The sequence below is a fragment of the Gekko japonicus genome, unplaced genomic scaffold (genome assembly GCF_001447785.1).
Source record: "Gekko japonicus isolate JY-2015 unplaced genomic scaffold, Gekko_japonicus_V1.1 scaffold232, whole genome shotgun sequence".
NCBI lineage: Eukaryota > Metazoa > Chordata > Lepidosauria > Squamata > Gekkonidae > Gekko > Gekko japonicus.
This window is the reverse complement of record NW_015162481.1, coordinates 1086970-1102608: the sequence shown is the minus strand read 5'-3', so window position 1 is coordinate 1102608 and position 15639 is coordinate 1086970. Positions and strand designations below refer to the sequence as shown.

At 42.1% G+C, this 15639-nt stretch overlaps 1 protein-coding gene across 1 annotated transcript in view; it reads right to left on the bottom strand.

Annotated features, from left to right (window-relative positions):
- STK3 (serine/threonine kinase 3) overlaps positions 1 to 15639 on the bottom strand; it is a 185234-nt gene that overhangs the window by 111312 nt on the left and 58283 nt on the right. Inside the window, exon 7 of the mRNA XM_015405871.1 lies at positions 1935 to 2072. Within this exon, the coding sequence (XP_015261357.1) occupies positions 1935 to 2072 (138 nt within the window). The remainder of the gene's footprint in view (positions 1 to 1934; positions 2073 to 15639) is intronic.

Sequence of the window (15639 nt, the reverse complement as noted above, 5' to 3'; positions counted from 1 at the left end):
GGTGTATCTTTAAACGATTTCATGTTATGTTGCCAAGGGTCCTAATAATACAGTTTCTTTTTTCTCTTCTTGTGAAGGCCATAAGAGAACTCTTTTTGTAACTTCAGCTCAGGAACTTACTATTTCATCAGATTTCAGTGTAGGCAATGTACTCTTGCTCATTTGTTGCACACAACCAGGATCTTTTCCATCAAGGTTGTGCTTCTGGGATTTGACTTTCTTCCTAGGAAAATGAAGTCCATCCCTCTAAGATTGCAGATTTGTTGCTATTGTGACCAGTGTTCCCTCTAAGCTGAGTTAGTGTGAGCTAGCTCACCATTTTTTAGCCTCCAGCTCACACGTTTTTGTCTCAGCTCAGAAAGGATGGCTCTAGAGGAAACTAATTTATGTAGTAGCCAAATCGCTTGCTCACAACTTTAATGCCAGTAGCTCACAAAGTAGAATTTTTGCTCACAAGACTCCACGGCTTAGAGGGAACATTGATTGTGACTACCATGTAGGATGTGATCGTATGCACACCACAGGCACCTATTCATTATTGCCTGTGATATTATAAACAAGGTGCAATGAAACTCATGTTCTAATAGTAGCAAATGTAACTTTCCTGTTCTGCCACAATATCACAAGGGATTTTAGCTTTTTATTATCTCCCTCAATGTTTCCACAGTCAGTGGTGAGAAGGAGCATTCATGGCAGGTCAACTGAAAAGAAGATTTACTATTCTCAAGCAAAATTACACAGGAATAGGGCAGTGTGCTACTAGTGATGCATCAGGACCCACAGAAGCAGATCACTATGAAATGTAATTGAACACACATTTTTGATCATGCATAAAAGGATTAGAGTTTGCATTTCTTTCCCAACCTATCAGAGAATAGAGAAGAACTGAAACTACAGTGCAAGCTCCATGAAAAATGTAACCAGAAGTTTGTAAAGATTAATCTGTAGCACAAAGAGCAAGCATATAAGCTTATTATGAAATATTCAGCTGAATAGTGAAGACTATTAAAGATATGAGAAGAAAGAGGAAGGAAAAGACGAGCAGCAGTGAGGGGATAAAATAAAATCATATCAAGATCTGCCAACTTTTAGAAAAGACCTAGGAAGATCCTGTTAGTTACAGGAATGAAAAGAGTGGTATTCCAAATGCAGCAATGGCTAAAACCAGCAGCAGCATGCTTAGAGCCTTACTAGATGTTACAGACAACACGAGCTCTCCATAGGGACTTGCAGTTCCTGAGGCAACTCAAGAGAAAATGTGCAGTAGGGCCCAATTTAGATCAAGACCACTGCACAGGAGAAGCCAGAATTCCTGCCTTCTCTTCCCTGCTGCACATTTACTCAGAAGTTGCCATCAGGAACGAGCAGTTACAGTATAGCTGCAAATCCCCATGGAGAACCCACACGGTTTGGGCTCTCAGAAAAACTTGTGAAAGACCTGGGCAATAGAGACGAGATTGCCTGGACTGACCTCTCTAGTATGCCCAGTAGATTTCTCTCCTTCCTCTAAGGTACACCTGAACAACAGAATGAGGAAAAGGAACAGTTTCCACTTCCTGGAGCTTGCCCTATGGATAGGGCTGCCAACATCCAGGTGGAGCCTGGAGATTTCCCACTTTTACAACTTATTGCCAGACTACAGACATCAGTTCCCCTGGATAAAATGGCTGCTTTAGAAGGTACGGCATTGTACCAGGCTGAGGTCCCTCTCTTCCCCAAACTCTACCCTCTTCAGGCTCCACCCCAAAAATCTCCAGGTATTTTCCAACTTGGAGCTGGCAACCCTGCCTACGGAATCAGAGTAGGCTCTTCTTCTGTGCCCTGAAGAGCCCAGAATAGCAGGGACATATGGAGCAGAAAGACCAACATCCAAGAAGAGGCATGAATTTCAGCCAGGTTCACTATTTTCCAGTCTGAAGCCGCTACATACGAACCTGCAGGAGTTGTGTTGCAGTAGCTCTCTGCTCAGGGTTCTTCACTAAACACTTTTTCACAAAATCAGTGAATTCATCAGACCACAACTCCGGCTTCCGGAACGTCGGAGGGGGGTTTGTTGGAATCATAAAAATTGCCTATTGTTTTAAAGGGAAGGAAAAGAAGTCTGTAAGACTATCAAGTATTTCAAAAAATTAAAACAATATGTTTTTTCAGGCTGAAAACTGGAAGGAGAGAGAGTTCATTCCAGTACCACTGGGATAAAGAAAGCAAATTCTCAATACAGTAGTTCCTCTCATTAAACTGTACACCTCATGACAAGATTTCACCATCTCTGCTGAAAAGTGAACATGCTTTCTTGGTTATGCATATGCATAGTAATCAGCTGGTTGAATGCTTAAGTACTGTAAATATAATCTAATTTATTAAGTTTTAGGAATGCATTCAAGCAATTAGAACTTTATCTCATTAAAAAATTAATACAGTACATTTATTTGTTAAAGCAGATTGTTTCTAATACTATCAATATATTACACAGCCGCATCTTATTTTAGGCTGGCATCATGGAAGCCATTGCAACCTAGGCCTTGCCCACAGCAGAGGGAAATAAGAAGCAAGGCATTGCCACTCCTGGAAAACGAGATGATGCTGATTCCTCTTGGGTGGTCTGTGGCACTTACATTATTTCAGAGTCACAGAAAGGAGTCATGTTGTAGCAGTTCCTACATCAGTAGCACAACATAAGGGATGGGGGGCTGTGAGATGAAAGAATTTTGTTATTACTGCCGGGAGGGAATATTTTTTTCAATGCCACCCCCCATAAAGAACTACTCTACGCAGAATAAACCAGCACACAAGAGATAAATAATTAACATACGTTTCTTGTCAATAACCTAGGCCCGATATAGGCACGTTTCAGAAATGTTTCTCAAATGGATTAAAGGGGCTGTCCGGCGTTCCCCAGCCGTACTCAGCTCGTCTTGTAACGCTTCCCTCCCGAGTTTAAAAAGTACCCGGCGAAAGTGGTAGCAAACCCTGGAGAGCGCGTTCATCCCGCTTCCTGGAAGTGTGAACGGCGAAAGCCACAATTGCCAAAAAGAAAGCCGTGCCTTACAGCCGCGCCTCCACCAGGGGCGGGCCAACAGTGCGAACACTCCCTTGCGCCTCCTCCCCGGTATGCTCCTGCATCAGTCGGTGCAGTGTGACCAGGAATACCCAGAACAAGTTGTTCCGGGTCTTTTTTGCCACAACTCCCTCGCGCTTTATACTGCCAGTCTGTCCTCAGCCCTAGTTTACTACATGCAGGGTTTTTGCTTTTTGTTCTCCTACTGGTTATGTATATAAAATGCCACCCCCACCTGTAATCTCAAGCGTTACAATATAATCCTGAATTCTACCACATCATTCTGAATGATGTACAGTACAAATATCACAAGACTTGAACTCCAGAATGTCTGTCATGCCTGCTCCCCTAAACTGGAATTCCATCCTGTTTTGAAATCCATGATGATGGCGGCGGCGGCGCACACAGACAAACTACAATTTGTTCAAACATCAGCATTCACACATTGTGGGAAAGACGATGTTTTCAACTCGAGATTGTTTTCATCCTCCACAGAAGAAAGGAAGTAAACAGGCATGACAAAACAAGCTGCATTTGTGTCCAATGTGGCAAACTAGAGTTTAGTTGTGCCTTAGTGTGACAATTAATTGTGACCAGTGCACAGGGAAAGACGAAAATGGTAAAAAAGTAACTTCAGTTTTGCAAGTGGAAAAAGCAGTCACCAACATTTTATGAACAAGCATTAGACCAGGTCAGTTCAAGTACTCCTGCTTCAAGAATAGTTCAGAGAAGCAATCATTAAGCTTCAGAGAAAACGGACCACAAACCTAACTGCCCCACCTAATAAAACAGAAGTAACCCCTGGCTTTCTTTAACTTTTAAAAAAAAGAATACCTTGGAGTCAGGGTGTCTTCAAAGTAGTATTTCTTACAAAAGGTAAACAAATATCTAAACAACAGATTCCTCTTATAGCCTCAAATAGCCCATAAATCCAAATTAACTGTAAACCTAAAATTTAAAACATAGTGCAGGAAAAACATTTACTCCCGACCTTGACACTGATCAACTTGTGAACTTTGATTTGATACACAATCGCATAAGTCAGCCTAATATAGCAGTAGCTATCAAAAAACCAAAGCAGAGTGGAATTGGTTTAACTACTGTTTATATAGTATCACCGTCCTCATCATTGAATGAGCTGAAGTTCTATATAGTAATTAACACTGACCTATGACACACTGACTCAGTAGAAACTTTACTACATAAGCCACCATATACAGGATCATTAAAGCAGGTTCCAAAGCCTTCAAAGATTTTTATTTCACTTTACAAGGTTGCTTGGAATCAACCCCACAGCAATTTTTTTCCAAGTACAATACTGAATTGCTTTTTATAGCCAAACAATTAGCCACACGAAGCAAACAAGCATTTCTCACAGTTAAATACTCAATATTAGCTGAGTTGCTAAGTCTGCACTGAAGTAGATGAAAATCAGATCCTACTCAGAGTCCTGTAGTAAGACAAGCAACAGCAACCCTGCCATAATGTGACACATAGAGGTTAGCTATCATGTGGTCATGTAAGGAGATCTAGTCCACTGATACAACAGGAGACTTCTGTGTGTCAGACCAACTGCCTACTTCTGGAGGGATGAGCTATTTCCTACGCGGCCTCAGAAAAGCAGCAAAGACAAGAGTAGAACTAACCTTGTAATGTGTATTCTGTTTAAGTTGCCTTGGGAGCAAAGGGGAGTATAAATGATTAAACAAACACACAAAACAACAACTAGCCATATTTAACACCTCTCTTTTGTCCCTAATGGAAGCTCAAAGCAAGTTACAACCCCCTTCTCCAGTTTATCCTCACAGTCACCTTGTAATGGTTGGTTATGCTGAGAAAGAGCAACTGATCCAAAGTCAGCAAATGAGTTTCTGCGGCAGAGTACGGATTTGAACCTGGGTCTTCCAGATCCCACTCCAACACTTCAAGCACAACATCATAGCAACAACCAGTGATTTGTTCTGCTCAATGCCTTGTTGAATTAGGGCAGAAGAAAAAAGGGAAAGGTAAAAGATGAGACAGACCTTTCTCTCTCTCCTCCATTTCTTCTACTGCCACAGGAAGAAGCTGATTTTTATATCCCGCCCTTCACTACATGAAGGAGTTTCAAAGTGGCTTATAATTGCTTTCCCTTCCTCTCCCCACCACAGACCCCCCCCTGTGAGGTAGGTGGGGCTGAGAGAGCTCTGAGAGAACTGTGACTTCCCAAAGTCACCCAATAGGCTTCATGTGAAGGAATGGGGAATCAAACCCAATTCTCCAGATTAGAGTCTGCTGCTCTTAACCACAACACCACACTGGCTTCATACAAGTCACCATGATCCTTTTAACTATGATGGAGTTGATTTATATAGGGCTGCCTGATATTAAAACAACAATAAAGAGAGTCTGGGATGGATCAAATCATGTGGAAATTCAAAGGGTCAGTCTTAGAAAATTGAATCCATAATCTTCAGTGTCCACCTCAGTAATTTCCACAGATATATGCACAAGAGAGGCTTAATTCATCCATTTTGCTATCACAACACCCCTTAATCCCAAAGCACGTTATTAGCTGATGCAGAACAGGCTGGACCTGTAGCCTACCATATGACCTGAGCCCCCCCAAAAAACCCTCTTGAAATCTATCATGGTTGACATGATAGCCACACTGTTCTGAGCAATACTTGGAAACCTGCCCTCAGAAAGTAAACTGAAGTTCACAGGGAAACAAGCTTCAGTGACCTCCTCATCAGGCCCAAGACCATCTCCCATTGCAACAGAATTCCTGAGTTCCCAACATCAGCTACAAACCTTCAAAACTGGCTATGCTCAACCATGGCTGCATTACAGAGGGGATAATACCTCAGTAACTTCAATTTGCTGTCCGCATTTATCCCCAGGTTGATTCTGCACCAAGCATCTGGTTGCAACCTCTGGGTCAATACAAATATTCCAGCTGTGAAGGCCTGGGGAAAACAGACCAATTGGGGGCAGGTGATGTTTTGGGTTTATTCATTTTTTAATGAACAAATTGGAAATTTGGGGTTGGCACTGAAGAAAGTGCCTATGGAATGTTTTCTCTACTGGAATAAGCAATATATTAGCAGTAAAGCCCGTTGTGAAAGCAATACAACGAGATCTAGAAAGAGGCTCTGGGGCAGTGCTCTGGCTTTGGGCAAACAGTGTCAATTTGCTGTGGTGACCTCAGCAGGGTATAATGACAGAGTCCACTGTTTTCTCCAGAGGAACTGATCTCTGCTACCTGAAGAGCAGTTGTAATTGTGAGTGATCTGTAACCCTCACCTGGAGATTGGCAGCAATTGTTACCCAGGACAAAGTGGCTGGTTTGGAGGGTGTAGTCTATGGCATTCTACCTGTCTGAGGTCCCACCCCTCTGCAAACCCCACCCTCTCCAGGCTCCACCCCTCAAATCCCCAGGAATTTGTCAGCATGTAGTTGGCAACCCCATCTCCTTCCCAGCTAACCATCAACCTACCATTATCTGTCCCTTTGACTTCAGCTGACTTCTGCCCTCCCTTCTGCAGAGCAGTTGTAATTCTGAGTGCTCTCCAGCCCTCACCTGGAGATTGGCAACAATGGTTCCCTATGTGGGACTGACTGGTTTGGAGGGTGGAGTCTATGGCAGTGTACCTGTCTGAGGTCCCACCCCTCCTCAAACCTCACCCTCTTCAGGCTCCATCCCTCAAATCTCCAGGAATTTCCCATCTGGAGTTGGCAACCCTATCAGGACTGGCCCCAATGTGTTTTCTCCCAAAGGCCAAAGTAGGTGACAGGACCAAGCTTAGTTGCCTACCAACAGGCACTGAGGGGAATGTAGGGTTGCCAGCTCTAAGGAGGGAAATACCTGGAGGTTTGGGGGGTGGATTCTGTAGAGGGCAACATTGGGCGGGGGGGGGGCGGAAGGACTCAGCAGGTATAATGTCATAGGGTCTACCCTCCAAACCATCCATTTTCTCCAGGGGAACTGATCTCTGTCATCTGGAGATCAATTGTAACAGTGGGAGATCTCCAGGTCCCACCTGGAGATTGGCAACCCTAGGGGAAAGTCAGCTGCACAGCAGGGGGTTGAAGAGAATGGTTTGATGGCTGCTGGGCCAAGATTGGCAACAATAGTTCCCCAGGAGCAAATAGCTGGGTTGGAGGGTGGAGTCTATGGCACTGTAACCTGTCTGAGGTCCCCATCTCCCCAGGCAGCTTTTAAAACATGATCCTGGGACCTACACACCACCAGACATTCCAACTGCCTTGCGGGGGGGGGGGGAGTATGAGGTGTGGAATGGAGTGAAGTCCAATCAGCTTCCATATGCAAAAGACCTTGAAGGTTCCATATGCAACTGACATTCCAACTGCCTTGCGGGGAGGGGGGTGAGTTTGAGGTGTGGAATGCAGTGAAGTCCAATCAGCTTATGTTATGCAACTGAAAATTCCAACTGCCTTGCGGGGGGGGAAGTTTGAGGTGTGGAATGGAGTGAAGTCCAATCAGCTTCCATATGCAAATGACCTTGGAACGCTGGGCGGGACTGCACAAAGCAGCCAGTCAACCCAGCCAGTGTCTTCTGAGTGGCAGTTCTTCCGGCCTAACACTAAAGGGGCCAATTTTAGAACGTTGGTGTCCACTATTCAATTATTATAAGGGAGAGATTATATTATATTATTGTTAATCACCCAATCCCTGTGATGCAGAGCTCTGGGCGATGTACATCATTCATTAAAACATCAAGATAAAACAATTAAAAAATAACATTTAAAACAATAAAGATGGCGTGTATTAACGGGTCCCATTTCAGACTGCTGGCGCTTTACAGGCAGAGGGGAGGAGGGCAAGACTGATATGAAAATCAACTGGAGCAGAAAACACGGTATTTAGTGAGTACAGTATAAAATTTGTGTGTTAATAATCTACAGTTTTGGATAATTATAATTCCTATGGATACTATATCCATAGACAACATTTTTCTCAAGGATACGTTTATTCTGTAATTTTGTCTGCAATTAACCTGCTAAATGTTAGTGTTTAATGCTGAAGAGTTTAGCTGGTCTTTTATAACTGCATGAGACTGTTTCTGTCCAAATACTGTCATTTACTTCTGTTTACTAAAATAAAATATATGTGCTGCTAATATAATATCACAAAGGCTACAGCAGTTTGCAAGTACGGGCTACATCTGAAATTTTGCTTGCAGAAAACTAAGGCATTTCTACTTTTAGATTTCATAAATATAATAATTTCTGATACATTGACACATTTTATACTTTTTAAAGCAGTCAAGTATAGTTGGATAAGAAAGTTTCACATTAATCTCAATTTCTCTCAAAGCTTGACCTTTTTTTCAGGAAAAAGGTTTTCTTGCACAGCTTCAAAATTTCCAGAATTTTTACATCTCTGCTTTCATCCAGCCAAATCTTAACACAAGTGTACCTGACATGGCACCTATCAACACGTTTCCTGTCAACTGCCAAGTGGGTGGAACCACATCAGGCTTTTGGCCCAGTGAATCTTCTGAGAGGCCATTGGAGATTTGATTTGATTGTCTGTGCAGATTTCAAAAAATGTTACTTAGATTAACTGCTAACACCTTGCACTGTTTGACTGAAGGTAAGCCACAGCAGCCATTGTCTATCTGGCTCTGCCATTTTGTGGCTGTGCCCACTACGCTGTGTCAGAATTCCACAGGCGCCCTCCAGCTCAGAAAGGTTGGGGACCTCTGTCATGGCCAAGAAAAAGGTTAGAGGGAAAATGTGCTCAATGTCGTCGTCGTCTTCTTCTTCGTCTTCTTCTTCGTCTTCTTCTTATTATTATTATTATTACTGCTTTTCTAAACTACACACCTATAGGGTTTGGGGATGGGAACAAACTAAAACTACGAGTAGCAAGAGATCATTAATACAATTGTTTAAGGTAAGGATAAGTCCCTATTGTCAAAGTATTAATGCATGAGAGTTAATACAATAGTTATATAGAAGATTGAGCGAGTGTTCACAAACAAATTTGGTTAGAGTGTATGCTTCTTAGTTTAGGGCTATTAGTTCCTGATCATTATCAGAGTTTCATTATTTTACTTATTTCCTTCCTCTACGTTTCTTTTCAAAGTCCTTTTTATTTTTGGGGGGCTTAGGAGCCGTAACCCCTAGTTCTGCTTCAAAATCTAAGGATTCAGCCGATGAAGAGTTGGTAGAACTTTCCTCAGTTCTGTCTTCTTCTTTTTCTGCATCCTTGTCATCCTCCAGTTTCTCAGATCCATCTTTATCTTGTTGGTGGTGCTCAAGAAATTTTTTCGCTTTGAAGGCAGAGTCAATTTTTTCTTTTTTGCCATTGAAGTTTAAAGTAAGCCCTTCCGGGGTTAACCGTCTGTATGGGGTGTTGTGTTCTTGAAGAAACCGTGCCAGATCTGTCTTCTTATTTTTCTGATCTCAAATGGAATGTCTTTTAAAATTTTAGTTTGTCCTCCTTGGATTTTCAAAACAGTTCCGCTTGTCGCTTTCAGGATTAAGTCTCTTACTGACCTTTTTGAGAATTTACAGATATTTCCCCGGGCATCTTATTTTTCTTTATATATTCTGGATATGTACAGTATACTATATCCATGTCGTTTTGTATCGCTTCTGCTGTTAAGCCTACCGTGGGGGCCAGTTCTTTGCTTCAAATCTCTTTCAGGTTTTCACCTTTCTGCTCAGAAATGTTCTGAAATCTCAGGACATATGCTGATTTTTCCATTTGGAGGGATAGCAATTGGTGATTCTCAGAGATTTTATCTTCTTCCACCACCTCCTTCTTTGTTCAAATTTTCTGGACTTAAGATCAACTTTTTTCAGCTTCTTATTTATCTTCTCTGTTTTTACTGAAGTATCTTGAAGCTCCTTGTACATCATATCCATTTTCTGGTTGAGAGTGGTCATCTGGTCCACTAGAGGGTGCAGGGCTGCAGCAACCATTTTGGGGGAGTCTGTGGCTGTTTCCGGTTCGGTAACCGGAGACAATGAGCTGGCTGCTCCTGTAAGTTTCACTTTCGCCACCATTTTTTCTGCATGCTGCATCATTGTTTTTAATTAGTAGGAAGTTTTTAAAAGTCTCTTAAGGCCTCTTTAAGTCTGGAAATATCGCTTTGTTGCTAATCTGCACCTCACTCCGTCACCATTCGCTCTTTTCAAGCCGCCCTCACCTCCCGCTTTAACTCAGTCTGTTCGGGATGGGGATTCCCCCCCCGCCGCTTGTTTGGGGCTTCAGGTCGGCTTTACTACCAGCAATCAAGTGGAGACTCGCTAAATCGTAAATTTACTCCCGTTCTTACTTGCGTTCATTTTTGTGGTAGGGAAGATCGGTTCAGGAGGGTCTCTTGCACGCTCGGTCCGGTGTGCGCTTCTAGGTACCACTGCTGGCTCTGTGCCGCAAGGACCTATCGGGGCAAAAAAGTTCCCTCCATCCCTTGGCATTCCGCCTTGGGAGAGGCACCTCTCGCGTCCCAGGCTGCAACCCTCCTACAAAGGGTTATGGGAGTCCAAGATCAACTCGGACCCCTCCCCATCAGAGCAATGATGGAGCGCACCCACTTGCAAGTCGCCAAAAAATGGAACCTTCAATGTCTTGACTATTCTAACCATTTGCAATATTTAATTTCAACTAATGAGGAAAAGAAAACAAATCATACTGGGAGCCAAACTACAAACATCTTCTGAAATATCTTAACATTTTTTTTAAAAAATGCTGCATTTAAACTATATATTTTATGAACTGTAGCTGTTTAATGGATTAATGAAGAAAGTGTCCTTGAAATTAATTAAATCACTGACAGTCATGCTAATTTTTAGCATACTGATACATAAAAATGAAAAATTAGATAAATACAAATAGCATAGTTGAATAATAGCTCTTTAGCATTAAGAATCAAATTATGCATTAAGGACTGAACTGAGCATGTGTGATCTCTCTCAAAAGTATACCATGAACCAGCCCTTTGAGGCCATTTATTTTTGTAACCACTTAACAGAACTATTATCAGTGCTATCTTTTGGGTAGATCAAGAGACTACTGAAAGAAATGAAAATTTTCAATGATTTCTGTGAATACCTGCTCATACCTCTGAAAACTAGCTCTATCAATTTAATTAGATACAACTTTTACTTCAGATTTAACCTTCAATGGGAGATAACGGCTTAAGAATTGAAGTAAAAGCTCCAGTGCTTCTTTGTAAGATATCAATCCGGTTCTCAGACTTCAAAAATGTTCTCATGAAATTCTAACTAGCTTTTTTAAAAACAGAATTACAGCATACATCAATAGTATAGCTTTCCATAATTTATACTCAAACTGTAATGTACTCTTTTAGATGATGAACTTTGGATATTATTTAACACTGGTGAACTTAAGATAGTACAGCAAATACACAGAAGATGGAAAAGATAAGAGGACAACCATCACATGATTAAGAGAAAAATAGATTAGCACACGCTAAGCATTTTATCTTCGCCTATATTACTCCTAGTAATTTCTGTACATATTTTTATTACTCTAGAGGTCACATGAGCAAATATGGCTTTCAGAACTGTATTGATACATGCACAAGATCTTCAAGAACCACAAATTGATGAAGATTATCCTATACACCACTCAGGCTCTTCAGAGTCAAGTTCACACTCAATGGTATCAGAACTGTGTCTTTAAATGTGGTTAATACAACCCCTAATCCAGGCCTGGCTATTTTATTTCACTTTTCCAATAACAGTTCTCTCAGGCTGGAGAATTGTGACCCACTTCACCAACCACACCCTCTGTTTATGTTACTATACTAGGTACACAGAAAACTTTAGGTGTGTGGGTTAAAATGGATTCCTTTTTTTAGGGTGTCTTATTTTACACACACAAGATTCCTTAATCCAGTACCAAAGACCACATCAGCTACAAATCGAGACCCTTTTCCTCTGGGTCATACAGAGTGTGTTATATATAGGTTGAGGATAACACTGGAAGCACATACATAACAAAACACATAAGTTTATCTTGTAAATGTGACCTATTTCCCATTCTAGCCTGATACCTAACACAGTTACCAGAGTTGGAATGTGCATTATACTTAATGGATACAATGCTGGTTCCTTCACAGTGTCAAACTTAAAAACAGTAATTACACAGCTTACACAGCTGACTAGATCCCCCACTGTGATTATTAAGTACAGTTATTTCGCCATTGTATAATTGTAGCACCTTAACGAACTGTTTTATGATTTTGTTTTACTGTTTTAATCTTGTATGATATTATTGGGTCTGTAAGCCGCCCTGAGCCTGCTTTGGCAGGGAGGGCAGGGTATAAATCAAATAAATAAATAAATTCACGGTTTTTATTGAGGAACAACACCCAAATCCTGCTTGTCTAAAATCATACACAACAGCCCCTAGTGGGCTCCCTGCCGAGTCCAGGATACCTCCTATCCTTTCTCCTTCCAAAACCCCTCTCTCCGGTTTGTCCGTTGGTTGTTGACAGTTAAACTCCCCTCAGGTTTCTTCCCCCCACCCCAGCATTCCATTTGGCCTATTTGAATCTGGTTGCTCCGTGCTGAAGGGGAAGAAAAGAGGCCAGAATCCTCTCCTGTCCATCACAGTAGGTCTACATGATCACATGTAAAGTGGCAAGTGGGAGCGCTGTTCATGCAAAAGCAGCATTCCTACACTCATCCTGATTTCCCCTTTTATTTGTTTGCTTATCTTTCTCAGATCAATACAAACCTCTAGATGCTGATAAAGCCTTTCTGCTTTGATACAGTAAGAATTTACATGATGCAATCCTGAAAGGTTTTTTTTAAAAAAAACAAGAAACAGCCACAAGCAAGGAAAAACCTGCACCCTGCGCATCAGTGAAAGAAATACAAACATGAAGCAAACAGCACAAATAATTAGTGGGCCAAATTATATCTGGTAAATCCTGATGTGCAGAAGTAACTGAGCAACAAGGGTACCACGTGGATGCCACTTAAAAGCTACTCTGTGTTGCAGATACTCCAAATACTGAACTGCCTATGTACGGCTACTTACCATGTGGACTAAGTGGCACTGCTTGTGCCCCCGAAGACCTGTGGAAAAGGGCCTTTTTATGGTGGTGTGGAAAAATTGACCAATGTGCCAAATAATAACAGCTACTTACCATGTAGACTAAGTGGCACTGCTTGTGCCCCTGAAGACCTGTGGAAAGGGGCCTTTTTATGGTGGTGTAGAAAAATTGACCAATGTGCCAAATAATAAGAACATAAGAGACGCCAATGTTGGATCAGGCCAAAGGCCCATCCAGTCCAACACTCTGTCACATAGTGGCCAAAAATACCAGATGCCATCAGGAGGTCCACCAGTAGGGCCAGGACATTAGAAGCCCTCCCACTGTTGACCCCCCCCCAAGCACCAATAAGACAGAGCATCACTTGCCCCAGAGTCCCTATCTATACCTTGTGGCTAATAGCCTCTCATACAATGTAACTTGAGCTTTTGTGAATCCTTTTAGTCATTCCATAGATTGACTAAAACAAGCAGAGGCAAGGCTTCTTAGAACCAGAATCCACAATTGAAAGGTATTTTTTTCTTCTCCTGCCCCTTCTGTTTCACGTCAGCTCAAACTGGCAATACTAGAGGCATGTTACTACCCTATAGAACAATCTGGATCTCCTCAGTTCTCCAGTTCAAGCACCTAGTTGTGTTTAATTGAGCTGGAGCCAGTCAAACTCCAGAAATCTCCTCCTACACCCACCTCAACTTCTAGACACCGGTGAAATCTCTCCACTCTACCAAGATTGTGGTTTACCTACACTGACTACTTGATTTTGATCATCTGCTTTCTTTTCAGACCATCGGTCCAGGGATCAAAGTACATTTCCATTATTCTTTTATGATCTGTATCTAGGGCTCAATCAGCTACTTATTCGGTCCTCCCAACAACTTTGGTAAGTAAACAGAACCATTTTTAAAAAGAAGAAATATTAACCATGCTGTTCTAAGTAGAGTTATACTGTTCTAAATCCACTGAAGTCGATAGACTTGTAACTCTACTCAGGACTGCAGTGTAAGCCTGCTAAAATTAAAAGACATAATTAAACAAAGCCCTAAAATGGTCTACAGCAGCCAAATACTCAAAGCATCTGTTCTGCAAAACATTTCAGCTTTGACAGAAAAAGGAATCTTGAAGCTGGAAATCTGCCTCTAAGTACTTAATATGACCACTACTTACAATTTATACAGCACTTTAGAATGTCCAGAGAGCTTCTGATAACCCTGTGGGCTAGGATTAGTAGCCTTACAAGAGGAGACACGCAGCAAAATGTTGCTGGAGCCCGAGCCCTCTTTGGCATGGTTGAGGCAGGTGGGGCAGCTGGTGGCTGGCTGGCTTTGGTCGCTCCTCCTGTGTGCCGCTGCTCCTGCTGCCGGTACTGCTTTCTCCTCTACCTCATCTAACAAAGTTGTGACTTAAAACAAAAGGGGGGGGAAGCATGTGAAGCAAAAAGCTGGCGGGGCAGCCCACCTAGCGGCCACTCAGTGCTCTGTTTGCGTGCCCACTGAGCGTTGCCATTCCTCCAGTGCTGCTGCTCCTTTGAATAGAAGCCCGCGGTGGCCACTGATGGGGTACAGGACTCCAGCTGTGGGGGGAGGGGGGAGAAGAACGGTAGCCCTGGGAGTCCCCCTACAGTCCTCCTGTTTACTGGAAGTCCTGAGTACGGTTCCTGAGGTGACATGGACAGATGGGTACTGCCACCGTGGGTTACCTTGTGGCTCCAACAGCTTTCCCTGGCAGTCTTAGCGGTGGAGTGGACAGCAACAGAGACAGCTGCTTTTCCCGTGGCTCAGTAAACACGCATGCGCACAGTACGCAGTTTTACTTTTGGGGGGATTTAAGTATTCCCCCTACACTTTTTAAAACATTTTAGATTTTTCTACGCACCTGGAGATTGCCCCAAGTGTGCAGAAAAACCTCTTTACCCTCCATGTGCCCCAGATCTGCGGAAATAAGTATCCGCACGCACAGGGCACCCTTGGCTATTAGATATATAGATATTGAAGATGGGTTATTGAAGCTGAAGCACCCCTTTGAAAGAAACCCAGGTTCAATTCATAACTCAGTATGTTCGCTCCTACACTCCACCAATATACACTTCTCTTCACACATAAAATATGGTGACACATAAAATTAACAGTTCTTCTGGTAACAAGTGGCCAACAGAGCTTTATAGCTCAACACAAGCTTATTTTACAATTAAGGAGAGAAGAGTTATTTTCTGATGATGAAAAGGAAATGATACATGTTCAAAAAGTTTTACAGGGTACCCAGCAGGTAAAATAGATACCTAAATGTGTTTTGTATCTTCAAATTTATCAAACAGAGAAAATTTTCCAACTTTCTCCTTTCCTGTACAAGAAACAAACTATGTGATATTTTGTTTGTGTTACAATTACACTAATTCAATGCAGGTCATTTGCTTTTTTTACTGAGTCCAGATGACATTTAATAAACTAAACATGAAACAATTAGCTTTAAGAAAGTAAGGGTTCTGATCGTTGTTGGGTAGGTCATACGGAGGCTATATAATACTATTGTCTTCATTAACAC